The sequence below is a fragment of the Podarcis erhardii genome, assembly GCF_964252035.2.
Source record: "Podarcis erhardii genome assembly, chromosome: 12".
In the NCBI taxonomy this organism is placed as follows: Eukaryota; Metazoa; Chordata; class Lepidosauria; order Squamata; family Lacertidae; genus Podarcis; species Podarcis erhardii.
The window spans coordinates 31,599,090-31,616,491 of NC_138513.1; the positions used below are offsets into that span (position 1 = coordinate 31,599,090).

The 17,402-nt window shown below is 42.1% G+C and overlaps 1 protein-coding gene across 1 annotated transcript in view; it reads right to left on the minus strand.

Moving 5' to 3' along the window:
* Positions 1 to 17,402, minus strand: part of JAZF1 (JAZF zinc finger 1) — a 134,705-nt gene that overhangs the window by 11,684 nt on the left and 105,619 nt on the right. Inside the window, exon 3 of the mRNA XM_081833915.1 lies at positions 9,748 to 9,944. Coding sequence (XP_081690041.1) covers positions 9,748 to 9,944 — 197 coding nt within the window. The remainder of the gene's footprint in view (positions 1 to 9,747; positions 9,945 to 17,402) is intronic.

Consider the following 17,402-nt stretch of genomic DNA (forward strand, 5'->3'; position numbering starts at 1 on the left):
CCTGTATGAGCAGGCATGGAAGTGAATCCTATGATTTCTATAGCAGAGCAAACAAGCTAAAGTTGGACAACTACCAATATGCTGATAAGCCATTATCCAGATTATGGTTATCAGAAAGGAACGAGCTGGTACACCATGTCAGCTGTGTTTGTAGGGCAAAGTATAAATAAACTTACAAAGAAACATGGAGTGTAAGGAACTGTGCAAGTGGAAGTTGTTCCACCTGTGCAATGACTTCGTGGGGGTTCAGTCCTTAGTCTTTAGGTATCCCTGGACTCTTTCTTATTTTCTTGGCAAGAGGCTAGCACAGCTATACTTTTTAGAATATGTGCACTACCAGGCACATGAAATCAATGGGAATTGCTTCTACTGGGAGCATCTGAGCTTCTTGTAGCTTGGCAGGCATAAGAAGCTACACATAGCTTTTTAAGAAAAGGATGCCTACCAACCAACCAACCAACCAACCAAGTAGTAGTAGTGGTGGTGGTGGTAGTAGTAGTAGTGAAAAAATGGTTAGAGCTGGAATGCCAGCCTTTCATTTTTCCAACATCTGAAACATAGCATCTACACAGTTATAGAAGAAGTCAATGCACTAAACTAAATGATCTTACCACCAGGTTTTCACTGATCACAAAATGAGACCTTTAAAATACTTTATGAATATGAACTAGTGCTCTTTGATCTGCGTTTTTCAAACACCGAGGCACTTCATTGCGCCAATACATTAATTGGCTTTCTTTTTGATCCTAAAACACATTGTAACATCATTTACGATGGCTGAATGTTGATTAAAATGGACACTGGCTGTTCATACACTGCTGGGCCAGGTTCTAGGTATACCTTAAAGGATACTTTAAAGACCACCTGAGCCCTTATATCCCAATTCACTAACTGAGATCAACCAGAATGGTGAAATCTGCATTGGATTGAAAAAGACAAAGATACTGATACAGAGTTTTGTGCTGGTATGTGCTGCTTATATAGAGCTAAAAGGCTTATCTTGATACTAGAGTTATACTGAAGTGGACTTTAAAGTACACAGAGATAAAACTTTGGCTACTGTGCTAATATGTTATTACATTAGTCACAGCTAATGTTCTTAATCTTACCTGTTGCAGCGAGTGTAAATAATGCGCAGTAGACAAACAGTATACAGTGGTACCTCGGGTTAAGTACTTAACTCGTTCTGGAGGTCCGTTCTTAACCTGAAGCACCACTTTAGCTAATGGGGCCTCCTGCTGCTGCTGCTGCGCCGCTGGAGCACGATTTCTGTTCTCATCCCGAAGCAAAGTTCTTAACCCGAGGTACTATTTCTGGGTTAGCAGAGTCTGTAACCTGAAGCGTACGTAACCTGAAGCGCATTTAACCCGAGGTACCACTGTAATGGAAATGGCACATAGCAACAGTGCTATTTTATGGAAAGACAAAGGAAAACACAACAACAGTGGACCACACCTTTCTAGGCACCCCGGCAACATGTATACGTCTTCCATAAGGGCTACATCAGCGGTTCTGCTGCATGGAGACGAAAGGCCATATTTCTGCAGCAGCTTTGTAGAATGGAAATCACAACGAGTGATGACTTTATGAGCTTGGTCTAGACAAGAGGGTTACTCTTTGGTGAAATTGCTCCTTGGGGAGGTTACTGTGAAAATTCCCATACAACTAATTACCAAGTCACTGGGGTTTGCTACTGAAAAAAGGATTTGGCTTTGAGAAAGGAAGCCTGCAATGCAGCAACTCTTGTCATCATGTCCAGATTTTACTTCAGTGGCACAGCAAGGATACTATGAACGAGGGAAAGGGAAACAACAGTAAAGAACAATAAAAAGGCAGGATTAAATAAGAAAATGGCCTCAGGCGGAGTAGATAAGAAGGGAAGGTTATGTTCTCGTAATTGTTTGATGCAGTGCTTCCTCCAACTACCTTCCTACAAAGTTAGATTTCACACAGCCGGCAGGGAGCCCACCTACCAGGTGGCAGGAAACCTAAAATCCCAGAATCACAGGAGGCTTACACAGAGCCAGGCTCAGCACACATGTTGTCCATCAGAGCTTTAATATATTAACAGAATTAGGTGAGATCCATCAATGGCATTACAACAACAACAAAATCTAACAAATGGATTATGTCAGGAAAACAACAAAAGGATGACCAACCATGTCTATTTTAACTCTGCACCATTCTGCCCCCCGCCCCCACTGCTTTCTAACCATTAAAAGTATTTAATTTATTTGAAGTCCACACAAAGAGAGAGGCTTAGAATTCATTCACTTTGAAGCATGGAAGGAAATGTGAAGAACATTTATCATGCAAGTTTCACACCTTCTGTCCAGCTCAAATCCTATTACAGTGGTACCTTGGTTTACAAACTTAATCCGTTCCGGAAGTCTATTCTTAAACCAAAGCATTCTTAAACAAGGCGTGCTTTCCTATAGCAGCGGGGGACTCAATTTACAAATGGAACACACTCAACAGGAAGTGAAACATGTTCTTATTCCAAGGCAAAGTTCACAAACCAAAACACCTACTTCTGGGTTTGCAGCGTTCTTAATCCAAGTTGTTCATAAACTAAGCTGTTCTTAAACCAAGGTACCACTGTATGGGGAGAGAAAGGGGTTTTGAAGCCCCTTCCCATATTACTCTTCAAGAAGCATTCACCAGTCATTTATGTATGTGCAAATGCAGTCTGGCCAGAGAAGCTGATCCCTTTTTAATCTCCCCATCAGCACAACTTATGGATCTATTTAGTGGTGGTGGTTAGGGCTGGGTGATATATTGATATCTTGTGATATTGGCAGTGCTTTTTCCCCTTAAAAATGTTTAGGGGTACTTTCATTTTGACTCAAGAAAACCACCATTTTATAGTTCAAATCTGGAAAAACAAATACAGTAAATGGACAAAAGTACAAAGATTCACAAAATGTTTAGGGGTATGCGTTCCCCTGCGTCCCCAGAAAAACAACAACACTGGATATTGGTTTCATAATTTTTGACATGTGTGTGTGCTATGCAAAAATAAAAATGTGGGGGAAACCATGAGGCCAGATGATGCTTCTCTCAATTCCTGCAACCCCTGTTAACCTTCGTGCCCCCAGCCACTACCCAAAGCTGTGGGACCAGGCCCAAGGGCAGTCAGTCCCACATAAAGGGAAACATGAATTGTGGAAATAAGACAGAGCACCTTCCAGAAAGTTAGAGTCCTTGAACTGTGATAAGGCCTCTTCGAAAGGGAGTTGCTGCCATGGGTGTTATGGGTATATGGGTGTTTTAATGAACTGGATAGAGAGAAAGAGTCATGAGTGTGTGTATGAACTTAACAGTGCCTAGTTTATGTTTGGGTTGCTATTTTGTTAATGTTGTCAGTATTGTTTTACAGATTATAACTGCTGTATTGATTTGCTAATAACATAATATGACTTTTGCTTTGGAATGTTTAGCATATTTTTTTAGCTGTTGCTTTGCTAACAGTGATTTAAAGATTGGAACTGTTTCACTGATGATTTGTTAATTATTCCATATGTTTTATGTTGTAATTGTGATGCTTTATTATGTTCTATCATGTTGTTGTTATTTCTTGTTTTCAAGCCACTTTAGGATTCAGGTGAATGAAAAACAGCATAGAAGTTTAATAAATCATATTAATCCTGCTTTCTGGGTAAAGCGCTCTCTCCCCCCCCCCCCCGTGTGTGTATGTGTAGAAACAGATTATAATATATTTTTGAGCCTCTGCGTATGGTAATAAGATGGATCCTCAAAGTTCCTAGTTTTAACAAGTGTTAAAGAAAAACAACTTAATGAATCCAAATATTAAACTACAGTGGTACTTCGGGTTAAGTACTTAATTCGTTCCGGAGGTCTGTACTTAACCTGAAACTGTTCTTAACCTGAAGCACCACTTTAGCTAATGGGGCCTCCCGCTGCTGCCACGCCGCCGGAACATGATTTCTGTTCTCATCCAGAAGCAAAGTTCTTAACCTGAAGCACTATTTCTGGATTAGCGGAATGTGTAACCTGAAGCGTATGTAACCCGAGATACCACTGCACCTGCCTTAATTTTAGTGGACTTGCTTTCTGGGATAGATCCAGATTAAGTTAGCTGTACTTATGTCCCACTGAAATGAAGGTGACATAAGTTAAATTTTACATTTTACAGTGGTACATTTGTACTCAAACGCCTTGGAACTCCAACAACTTGGAACCCAGGAAGCAAGTGCTCTGGTTTGCGAACTTTTTCGGAAGCCAAATGTGCTCCATTTTGAGTGCCACACTTCTGTTTTGAGTGTTACGCTGCGGTCTGTCTGTTTTTGCTATTTATTTTGCATTTTTGTTTTTGTGGCTCTTTTTGTTTTGTTTTTGTGACTGTGTGGACCCCAGTTCAGCTACTGATTGATTGATTGATTGTGTGACTGCAGTACATTATTTATTGCTTTCATTTTATGGCTCAATGGTCTCCTTAGATAGTGAAATTCATGTTAAATTGCTGTTTTTGGGGTTGTTTTTAAAAGTCTGGAACCGATTAATCCATTTTGCATTACTTTCTATGGGAAAGCGTGCCTTGGTTTTGGAATGCTTTGGTTTTGGAATGGACTTCTGGAACAGATTAAGTTTGAGAACTAAGGTACCACTGTATATTGATTTCAATAGGGCCCAAGTTCAACTAACTTAGGCTGGATTCAAGTACCGCTGCATGTACATATATATATATTTGAAATTATAACATTTTAGGTGATGTGTCTGTATTTTCTACATGAGCCAGGGAAGAGCACAACAAAGTCCCTGGTCTATCAGGAATCTTCTGTGGTTTACATTTGAAATGAGAGGTTATGGTGCCTGCATGTTACACATACACTGACTAACCACATGCTTATTTTCAAAAGAATTCCTTTTGACTCATATAGGCAATCAGTTTTAATCTGCTTAGGGTAGCCAAATAATAGGCAAGCGGCTACTTCTACCAGTGCAATTAAGAGTACGGACATGCAAAACATTTTCTCCCCCAAATCTAAACACCACTTTGTTAATTCACACTTTGCTATTTGGCACACTCCATAACTCACCTGTAAAAAAGTGGCAGCCAGCCCAGCCGTATGCGAAGATTAAATAAAAGAACTATTTAATGAAGTTTCATATTACTACTCTCTTATTACTGGTACAAATTGTTCTGTAGGAGAGCACCTAATTTAGTGAGCTAGCCCAAATTAAAAATAAACTCCGCTTTTTCAAGAAAATTAACATAGGGAGCTCATTTTTTAGATATATAAAAAACAGTACGTGTTCAATAAGGCACTGCACTAACAAAGCCCTGAGCATTATGGCTCCGGCTGAATGGAAGGACATATGTTTATGCTTATTTTAAGAACTTTATTTATGACACAAATGATTGGGAATAGTTTGCAGGGTAAAATAAATAATAATTTTGCAGCAAGAGAATGGAAATGCTGACCTTATTTATTTTACTCTTCTAGCCCACCCGGTTCTTGAAGGTCAAGTCACAGATAGGGCTTTTCTGCGGTAGGTAAGCCACCATGCTTCCAAGATGAGAAACTGAGGCTGAAATATAGCAACTCAGCCAAAGCTAAATGTCTTCGCAACACACCCATCACAAGATCCAGGTGCATGTATTGCCTGTTCTGCCCACATTGTAAGCCGGAGACCAAAGCCCCCCCCTTAAATATTGTGGCACGGAAAACCAGACCGAAAGGAGGTGGACCAAAAGCGCTTTTAAAGGACATTTAGAAAAGATATAGATGCTTTGACGGTGACAAGTGTCAAAGAGTTTGTTCCATAAATGCAAATGTCCATTTCCTGGGCGAGCTACTCAAGTAGGAATACAACTCCAGCCACTTTTAAAGGTAAAGGTAAAGGTACCCCTGCCCGTACGGGCCAGTCTTGACAGACTCTAGGGTTGTGCACTCATCTTACTCTAGAGGCCGGGAGCCAGCGCTGTCCGCAGACACTTCCGGGTCACGTGGCCAGCGTGACGAAGCTGCTCTGGCGAACCGGCACCAGAAGCAGCACATGGAAACGCTGTTTACCTTCCCGCTATAAAGCGGTACCTATTTATCTACTTGCACTTAAGGGTGCTTTGGAACTGCTAGGTGGGCAGGAACTGCTAGGTGGGCAGGAGCCACTTTTAGTCGCAGCTAATTTTCTGGATCCATTTCAATCTGTTTTCAGACCTGGTCTTGGCCTTGACAGATGCCCTCTAATAAGAGAAAGACAGTGGGGGGGGGGTGACCCTGCTAATACTCCTGGGTCAGCTTTTGATACCATCATAAACACGGTAGGCTGCTGGATTGGAAATAGGGGGCCTAGCTTTTTCTCTCTTATCAGGAAGGCTCAGGGGTGCCAACTTGGAATAAAATATTGGGCAGGGGGACAGGTGAGTCCAGCCCCACATAAATGATCACAAGATGCGGTGCACACATACTTTCAGGGACCGTGCTGTGGAGGATCCTGAATCTTCACAGGAGCAGTGGGACAGTATAGATTTGAAACAGCGGTATGCAGAGGGACATAGCCCAGAAGACAGAAGCTGGGAAGAACCGGGTAGTGAACAGCTAGGAGAAGAAGGACTGGGAGAAAGAGAGCTAACAGACTCTCTCTCGCTGGAAAGTGTACACCCGCCCGGCCTAAGGTCACCACAAGCTGATAAGGCGGCAGCACAGAAAGCAAAGTGGTTGCGAGACCAGGTTGCAAGACGCGGAAGTGACATGGATGACGAGGGGGGAAGTGGGTGGAATCCTTAACTGGGAGCACCTTTGTCCAAGGAATGGCGGCTTTGTTCTCTTGCTGTGCTCATTAAAATCTCTAAATGGTAAGAGACTGTTTTTGCTTTGTTCTGCCTAGGTAAAGGTATAGGGACCCCTGACCATTAGGTCCAGTTGTGACCGACTCTGGGGTTGCGCCGCTCATCTCGCTTTATCGGCCAAGGAAGCCGGCATACAGCTTCTGGGTCATGTGGCCAGCATAACTAAGCCGCTTCTGGCGAACCAGAGCAGCGCACAGAAACACCATTGACCTTCCCGCTGGAGCGGTACCTATTTATCTACTTGCACTTTGACGTGCTTTTGAACTGCTAGGTTGACAGGAGCAGGGACTGAACAACGGGAGCTCACCCCATTGCAGGGATTTGAACCACCAACCTTCTGATCAGCAAGTCCTAGGCTCTGTGGTTTAACCCACAGAGCCACCCGCATCCCTTTGTTCTACTTATCTACTGCCAAAAGAGGGGAGGAAACTAGTCCTTGAAGCCTGACACACACCATTTGAATGGCAATGCCCATCAACTGGGGGAGCAGCCCCCTCCAATATTTTATTGGGGGGCAGCAGAGGGACCTCAGTCCCTAGGAGTTGGCTTCTATGGGGGGGGCTGATTGAAGAGGAGATGTGGGGGTCTACTGTTTGCCCCCATGGCATTCATGTTGGTGTTCCACAGGGATCCATCATGTTCTCCATGGTTCTTAATATGCTTATGAAATCACTGAGTGAAACTATCTGGGAATTTAGCAGGAGAGTCCTAAAGGAAGGACTGAGATCAGTAGTGGACTGGACGAGGATCAATAAACTGAAGCCCAATCCTGATAAAACTGAGGTATCATTGAAGGGTGGTTCGTCTGCTCAGGGAGGTGAGTGTTTAAGCTGTTCAGGATTCGGCTGCACTCCCAATGAAGGATCTGGTTCACACTATTGCTGGAATCTCAAGTGGCATCAGCTGCATGGAGCACCATTCCAGTTAGACAGATGTAATGCACTGTACATGTGGCTGCCTTTAAAGGCTGCTCACAAACTGCAAAATATAGCTAATAGGCTGGACAAAGACCTTTTTTTTTTTGCCAAGCTTTTAAATACTGTTTTAAGGCTATTTACCTCCTGTGTTGTTTTGTTGCTGTTTTAAGGCTGTAGTGTTATTATTCCTTACGCAGTTTTCAATATTGTAAGCTGCCCTGGAATTTTTTTAATTAAATGACGGGATGCTAATTTTAAAAATAAATGTGATCTAGCCAGTGAAAGTACCAATGTATGTGTCCATATTATGGCATCATATAGGTGTTCTCAAAGGGACATGGTATAGTCACAGCAGCCAAGCCATTTAACACTTTGTAAGTCAGAACCAGCGCTGCAGGGGTCTGCACAGTTTAAAGTAAAAAAAAAGGGAGCAATTGCCGAAATTTGACTCCCCATCTCCTTTTCAAGTTTAATGATTGATGAGTTGTTTGAGATATGTCTAGCCAAACATGCTATTCTGTTTCTGCTATCAGGGTGGGCCCCCGTCATTTACACCTGCCACACAAGTAGGCAAGGTGACTTGGAAAGCAAAGATATATGCACATTGTAAAACTGAATAAGGGTGGCCAAAAGCCATTTTTTTAAAGAACAAAAAGTACAATGAGAGGTTTTTAAAATGCAGAGTTGGAAAGCACAGATGATCTGCACACGCTGAGAAACAGAATAAATGGGGGAAAGGCGGCCAAGAGCCATTTTTAAAAATCAAAAAAGCAGAAGGAGAGGTTTTTAAACAAAACATTGAAAAGCATTTTGTGGAAAAAGGAGAGTCACTGAGAACATAGAAGGTAGCATTAAAGTATTGGTTCACGATTTACGAGTGAACCACAAACTCATACCAGGCCGATATTAGTTACCTAGTTTTACTGAATATAATTCATTAAAAAAAAAATCTATTGCAAGTATGAAAGGTCCAGGGATTATGGGTTTCAAATAAATCCATATAACTCAGAAAGTGGTTTAATTAAACAAAAAATATAGGGTCATTATTTCTCAGCCATACTCAGTAGCTTCTTTCATTTAAAAATGAGTTATATGCAAAGATTCTTAAGAACGTCAGAAAGATGTTTAATATAAAACCATATTAATATTATGGAAATCAATTTGGAAACACTATTGTTTTAAACACACACAAATATTTAACATCCAAAGATTTAACATGTAGGACCCAACGAACTTGCACTTTTACAAGCACCGTATAAAGCTCATGTTGCAATTCCAAAGAATCTATCTTTTTGTGTGGCAGCACCTATACTTTGGAACATTAGCCAGGTGCCCTCACAATGCACACTTCTTTTTATTTCAGCAAGGCATATAATTTATATATATATAAGTTGCACTGATTTTACAGGAACGCAAATTTTCTATAAGGACAACAGGAACATCACTTTTTCATCTCTTCCCAAGTTTAGTATGAGATCCCCCTTTTTTCATATTCTACACAACCCATTTTGCTCCGTTTCCCTTACTTCACGTTGCACCACAATTAGCAAAATGACAATACAGTGGTACCTCAGGTTAACAACTTAATTTGTTCTGGAGGTCCGTTTTTAACCTGAAATTGTTCTTAAACTGAGGTACCACTTTAGCTAATGGGGCCTCCCACTGCTGCCGCGCTGCCGGAGCACAATTTCTGTTCTCATCCTGAAGCAAAGTTCTTAACCCAAGGTACTATTTCTGGGTCAGCGGAGTCTGTAACCTGAAGCGTCTGTAACCCGAGGTACCACTGTAGATAAATTAGGTACAAAAACCAAACAGAAGCCCAGTCACACCTGTTGGGAACCTCATTTTGGTTTCTGAAACAGAATCTGACCGTAACACACACAATATTTATTTCCTGGTACAAAATAGAATGCACAGAAATCACAACATGCCCTTCTTTATGGCTGCATGCCAAACTACTCAATCTTTCAAGGGTACACTGCAATCGCTCAATGCTATGAAACCAACTCCTCTTACCTGTGGGTGTGCTGCTACGAAACGACGAGGAGGGGGTAATGGGTGGCGTGACTGGCGGAGTAAGGCTCCCACTGCTGTGGCGTGGAGGAGTAGATACGTTTCCCCGGGACACCGAACTTGAAAGAGTCAGGGAGAGTTTAGGCTGGATTTTCTTCTTCAGGGATTCCTGCTCTCGCCGCGCTGCATCAGTCATAAACCTGCAACAATGGCGATGCCAATGGGTAAGAGGAAAATCGTTGTGAAACAGGAGCACTGAACAAACATTCAGTACAAACACTTGGTGCTACTTCTCAAGTTATGTTTCTGAAGTTGTGGCTTCCACAAGTTGCCAGGACTTGAACTGAGATTCCGACTAAAGATCAGGAGGAGCTTTCTGACAGTAATCGCTGCTGGACCGTGGAATGGTCTCCCCTTGGAGGTTGTAGACTCTCCTTCCCTGGAGGTTGTAAAGCTTAGGTTGGATGGCCATCTGTCATGGATGCCTTAGCTGAGGTTCCTGCATTGCAGGGAGTTGTTGACCCCTGAGGTCCCTTCCAACTCTATGATTCTATATCACTTGCAGTTTTTGATTCATGGCGTATGTACTCCAATCATTTAAAACAACCATTGAGATTCTATGACTCAAGTGCAGCACAGGCTATGGGGTATCACTCAGATACAGATGGGTGGCAGTTTTTAGCATGTTATATACATGTGACATTTTCAAAATTAATTAAAGGGGGTTTGGCCCACCTAAAAAAAGCAGCACTGCATCAGACAGGGTGCTGAACTAGAAGATAAATGCATTTTACAAAAGGGCTTATAAACTGTCAACTGGACACTATTTTCTAAAAAAATGAGAATTGACATACAAAGATTCCCTTCACATTCCACCACCGCTATTCTCCTGCTTTGTGACCCACTATTAGACACCTGCTCCCTGAGCCATTGTGACATAATGATGATGTCAACTCCTGTGTTCTGTTAGTTCTACAGTTCTACTCCCACTGCTGTCTCAGCTGTATCCCTGGTGAGAGTTAAACATGTTCCAGTTGCAGGGAAGTGAAGGGAGATGGATAAAGAAAACTACCAGCAGGACTCAGAGAAGAGAAGGGAACTGGATATACCCTGGGGGGCCACATAACTGTCTGTGAAATGCAAACCATTGAAGCCATACTATTTTAAATACAAGCATGCTGTTTTAAGTTGCTTGTGGATTGCCCTGGTTATATTAAGGGGATTTGTTTTACAGTAAAGCTGCATTTACTAAAGAGGAAAGTAAAAAACGGGCATTACCAATACATTACTTCTCCACTTAAGTTTCTGATGGTACTGAGGCAGCTCCTCATCACATTACACACACACACACACACACACACACACACACACACACAGGAAATTATTGGTTCCAATGTTCTGTGTGAGGGAGGCCATCACGCAAGAAGCCAAGAATGACAGTCGAGAAGGTGGGACTTTGAAGGATGAGGAATGGATCCCTATATATCAGGGCTGGGGAGCCTCAAAACACTGAAGTCCTCCTCCAAGGGTCTTCTGGAGGTTCCCTCACTGTGAGAAGTGAGGTTACAGGGAACCAGGCAGAGGGCCTTCTTGGTAGTGGCGCCCTCCCTGTGGAATGCCCTCCCTTCAGATGTCAAGGAGATAAACAACTATCTGACTTTTAGAAGACATCTGAAAGCAGCCCTGTATAGGGAAGTTTTTAATGTTTGACATTTTACTATATTTTTATATGTACTGTAAGCTACCCAGAGCGCCTGGGGAAATCCAGGCAGATGGGCGGGGTATTATAATTATTATTATTAGTCAAGGCCTCTTGGGACTCTCTTGGCCATACCCTCCCTCCACAGGCCAAACCTCTCACCAGTCCTACTGCATACCCTCCTTCAGGGTTTCTGGCTGGTTGGGATATGTTATTGAACTGATAATGCCTCTTGGCTGCCTGGATAGAAGATAGAAAGGAGTGTGTGTAGACACTAACCTCTTGTACAGAGGCAACATTTGCACCATTGCTTTCCCCATTTTTGCCTCTTGCCCCACCTACCACCACAAGCATGTGGCCCTCAGAAGCTTGCCCAGATGGGAATGCGGGTCTTGGGCTGAATAAGGTTCCCCACCCTTGCTATATTTCATGGCAAGGTCAGAGGCCCGGCTTTTCTCCATCTCAAGCAGCATCTCATAGCTTCACTTTCTCCCACAAGACACTATTGTTTCCATTTGACTGCTATGGGGAAACATGAATCTTCTCGTTTTCCATAGTGCTATAATAATGCACCAACAGATTGTGATCACTACACTCATTTGCTATCAAGTTTTTCAACAACCAAAGCGGACCTCAAGAATTCCTTTCTGAATGACCTTTTCTCTACAGGATACATTACAGGACAATTTAATGTGTAACAGTGCAGCGTCCCAAAGTATGGGCAGCCATTAAGTAACTAGGCAAAACTAAATGTTCAGACGCAAAACATAATTTTTTCAAAAAATAATGCTGATAGATTACACAAACTAGATAATGTAACCATCAAGCCATCCATTAAAGCCAAAAGTTAAGCAATTGCCAGGAAAACAAATTACCCCAGATATTAAGGAGCCAGCCATTCTTTTGCGCTCTGTTTTCCTCCTGCAGTTACCTCTCCAGATGAAGCTTTTTCCAAGTGGGGATAACCCTTTCAAGCATGTCCTCTTACAATGCTAACTACCTTCTGTCTACCTTTTAGCAGTTAATTACCAAACTTGTCATTAATTACTGACAACAACCCATTTCATATGGACCACTGCATCAACTAGAAGAAATGTCTTCTATTCTGGCTGCTGCAGGGAGGGGGTGGTGGTGCAGTTATTAGCTTGCCCAGACTAATTTTTCAAAAGGCTGAATAAAAATGGTGCAATAAACCACTGAGTACAGTTTAATGTAGCAATTATCATCCCAGAATTCACCTTCACAGCAGTTAACAGCTAGCTTGTTAGGGCATCCATCAGCCTTGCTTTTGCTTTGGATCATTAATTAACAAACCAGTTGTCACTTGCTGCTAACAATACATACTTGATGTGTTACTGCTTAATAATAGGAAATAGCTTTATGGACGCTTATATTTCATTCCACATCCTCTTTGTAACATGGTTCAGATGCCTTAGTGTATTGTACAGTAATAATAATAGTAAAAATCTTTAAAAGATGTACTGCACATTATTGGGCTGGACAGAGCAATATCTCTTTAATTAAATGCATTTATGCTGTATTTAAAACATATTTTGAAGCATGCCATTAATTGCTTAATTTATTCCAGACTGCACCGCTCCTATTCAGTGACATGAAAGAAGCTTAAGAGTGCAAAGCTCATGAGGGAAAAGATTTCAGGGGCAATCCAGTCTTTCCTCCACTAGGCCTACAAGGCTTTATAGAGCACTAGGGCGATGGCAGCTGGTGCTGTGATCAGGACCACATTATGCCTCATGCCATCACAAAAGCCTCACCCACACCCAGAAAGCGCCACATGTTTGGCTGGCAAAATGGGAAGCTCTGTTCTAGGAGAGTGACGCAGGCATCACTCTGCAGGCAGCAGAGGTTGACAGAGCTCACAAGAAAGACACTTCCATCCAGCCCAGCAGAGCAACCCCCAGCTCAGCAGAGTTGGACTTCTCTGCCAAACTTTAAAAAATAAAATAAAATAAATAAATAAAAGTTTAATTTAATTGAGAAGAAATTTCAAAATCGAAGAGTGGAAACTGTTGGAAGGGCAGAACCTTGTCTTAGCAAGTGGAATGTCTGGGCGGAATCCTTGCAAGAACAAGAAAAGTTATGCTGACCCCTCAAGATGTGTGAGATAGAGGCTGAAAGGAGCAGGCTGGTGGGTCAACTTGAGAGCCTGACTCAGCACAGAGCAGGAAACTGAAGAAGAATAGACGTCTGAAGTCTGCTTAGGCAGGACAAAGACTACACAATCCCAGGGTTTAACGAAATACCCAGGAAATTCTATCTCTGGTGACACGAAGAGTACTTCCTCAAAGCAGAAAATAACCTAGTAAGCCACTTTGAAAACGGAAGGCTGCTACAATATACTGCTGCTGCTTGTGATTTCCACAACACATATCAATAAAAAATTACACTAGCAGCCTGACACTATGCTCATTCACTCAGAAGTAAATTCTACTTTATTCGGTGGGCTCTACTTTCAAGTAAGTGTTCTTAGGACTGCACCATGAGTCTTTGTTCCCACTACAGGAACATAACAGGAAGTTTGTTGCTAATCCAAACGTAGGGTTGTATCCATTCCAGTGTTAGTCTCACTCAAAGTAAACCCACTGAAATAGATGAGCATGACCAACAGGCCCAGCTTAGCAGGAGATGAACCCACAGAATTCATGTTTTGGCATGTTATGAGATGAAGTCTAAACTGCTTTTTTTCAAAATGGCCTCTGCTAGTCATACTGAGATGGCATGCACAAGTCCTGCATATCTGTATATCCTTATGTTGTAGGTGTACCCCAAAGTCATGACTGGTACAAGCAGATTATCAAAGCTACTTCATTTTGGTGTTCATTTTCAAAGCAAATCATACACTGTGCTAAGATGGTAAGTTTGCAGCACTGTAAAACCGATCACTATTAACGTACAACTTTTTTTAAAAAACCGCAGGCATTTTATGAGATATTAAATTTACCTGGCACAGAAGGAGTCATAAATATATGTAGATTGAACCAGGAGATATAAATATATCAAGAGGATATACAGGAAATCCAATTAACCAAAATGCATACTATTTTTCAAGACATTGCCTAATTTCTTTCACGTTGTCAGTCTTCACACTCTGCGTGTCAGCTTCATAATTCATCTGCCACTCAGCAAATTATTTTTAACCATAAGCTTCTTAGATAAGATGCCTGTCATTCTTCTAAAAAAAGCAGCAGCAGAGCATTTTCGAATACAGAATTGCTTGGCCTTGATTTCTTCTAGATTTAAAACAATGATTTGACATTAAGGCCACATTTATACCATACATTTAACACACCATGATACCACTCTAAACAGTCATGGCTTCCCCCAAAGAATTCTGGAAACTATAGTTTGTTAAGGGTTCTGAGAACAGTTCGGAGACCCCTGTTTACACATTACGTATGAAATGAATACCACACACAAAAGCATCAGTTCTGTGCTTAGTGTTACAAGCAAAATGATCAGTCTTCTTAATAACATGGTACTTCCAAAGGAGAAAAACACTGATTAATCTCACACACCAATGGGAAACTCATTTCTCAAATCATGGGTCCTTATGCTATACATACCCTTCAAGTGTCCCGGATTTCTAGGGACAGTCCCAGAGTTATGAAAGCCATCCCGGCTTCTGATTTGATCCCGGAATGTCCCTATTTTCCTTGCCAGTGCTGCTGCTGCCAATCTTGAGTAGCAGCCGGCACTTGTCCCAAGAAGCGGCAAGGGAGCATTCCATTGCCTATCCATGGTTGCTCCATGGCCATTGCTACCCAACTCCTTCCTTGGGTAGCTCATAGTGGCCGCAGGACAGCAGGTGAGGCTGCCACTGCTGAGGCCCAGCCCCATGTAATGTACTGGCTCTGACGGTCAGACAAAGAGCAGGGCTGCCCTGGATGGAAAGAAGGGGGGAGCGGAGCACCATTTGTGCAGTCGCATCTAATCTTGCCCCTATTCTAACTATTTATTGGTGTGTGGTTTTTTTGTGTGCAAATCTACCAATGAATAAAATAAAATGAAATGAAATCAGGATTAAGAGGTTTTCTCAGGAAAGTGGCGGGTGTATGTGCTGTGTTGCATGAGTGTAGCATTGGTGGCACTTGCCCTTCATCTGATAGGAGATGCTTGGGGGTGGGTGGTCAAAATGGGGGGGTTGAGAAGGGTCAGTTGGAGTGAGTGAGAAATGTTCCTATTTTCATGAGGAACGTTGGAGGGTATACATTATACATGCATGGAATGGAAGTATCAGCAGGCTTTGTTGTTGTTTAGTCGTGTCCGACTCTTCGTGACCCCATGGACCAGAGCACGCCAGGCACTTCTGTCTTCCACTGCCTCCCGCAGTTTGGTCAAACTCATGCTGGTAGCTTCGAGAACACTGTCCAACCATCTTGTCCTCTGATAGTTTTCTAGTGAAAATTGTTTTTGCTTCATTTTTTAAATTGATGAGTATCTATCAAAGAAGTCTGGGAATTGTAGCTCTGTGAGGGGAATAGGAGTCTCCTAACAACTTTTAACAAACTGCAGCTCCCGGATATTTTTTGGGGGTGGGGAAGTGGTAACCTGGTGCTTTAGATGTATGCTATGAAGGTGGCAACTGTTATTACAGTGGTACCTCAGGTTAAGTATTTAATTCGTTCCGGAGTTCCGTTCTTAACCTGAAACTGTTCTTAACCTGAAGCACCACTTTAGCTAATGGGGCCTCCTGCTGCCGCCGCACCACCGGAGCACGATTTCTGTTCTCATCCTGAAGCAAAGTTCTTAACCTGAAGCACTATTTCTGGGTTAGCGGAGTCTGTAATCTGAAGCGTATGTAACCTGAGGTACCACTGTATAAGGCTTTTAAAAAATGAGTATTACAAGAGCAATCTGTCCTGCTAGTGTCATAACCATGGGTCAAATAAATTGAGGTATGTTTGTGAGAGCACACTTCAGTTCCTATGGTTTCATGCCCAACCCCTTCTATGGACTTGCTGTCTTACTCTGGACAATTCTTTCCCAAGCGCAACTCTCCCAAGCACAACTGCTCAATGGTATAAACTGGATAATTTACAAGCTAGTGCAACAAAGTTCTTTTAAATCTAAACATAATACAGATAAAATGATAAATAGGAGCCACAGCAAAAGGTGAAAACATAGTTGGGGCATGTATCTTTGAAGAAATCAATTAATCCTATTGCTTCCCACTTCCTCTGGAATTACTGGAAGACCTGTAACAATCTGCTGTGATAGGAAAGGACTGCCATTTGAAGAAGAATACCCTCTGTCTGAGTCAGACTGCAGGAAGTTTCCTGAGCGTTGCTTGATCTGCTTCATCATCACTATCGTGTAAATCGGGGGCTGTTGTTTTTAAATTTATTTCAAGTGAAAAAAAGGTCAGGAAATGGGAGTGTAAAATACACTGAGTTGTACAACCGTACCATAATACATAGTGATACAAGGGAAAAATACGCAGCGCAATTTAGGAAGGCCTTCTTGTAAGTGGGGAAAAATGCATAAATTGCCATTTTAATTAATTTCCTTATGTAAAGCACAGCTGCAGTAAAGTTGGCAAATATAAGTCACCTTTACAGTTTGCGTTTCTCAAATGAAATCATGCTTTTTAATTGGGTCTTAATGTGTGCGAAGCTATGTTTTATTTACTCACTATTACAATATCAGCATTTTTATACTTTCTGCTTGCTTGTGCAAACAAACTTTATTAATACATATATCTGAATGCTCTAATCTCAGTTACAATGTACCAGTTTGAGTTTCAACAATTAACTGGCCTTTTTTTGTGGACCCCCGCTGCTATGTGAACTAGCTGTAGGCTATTAAAATAATGAGTCCGGACTGAGTCATCTGATCTCATGCTTGGTGCAAAGCCTGAGGAAAAGGACTTTGCCCACAATTCCTAGTCTGTTTACCAGACTAAGCCCAGACTGTTGGGAGCTTTGTCCAAGGACTCCCT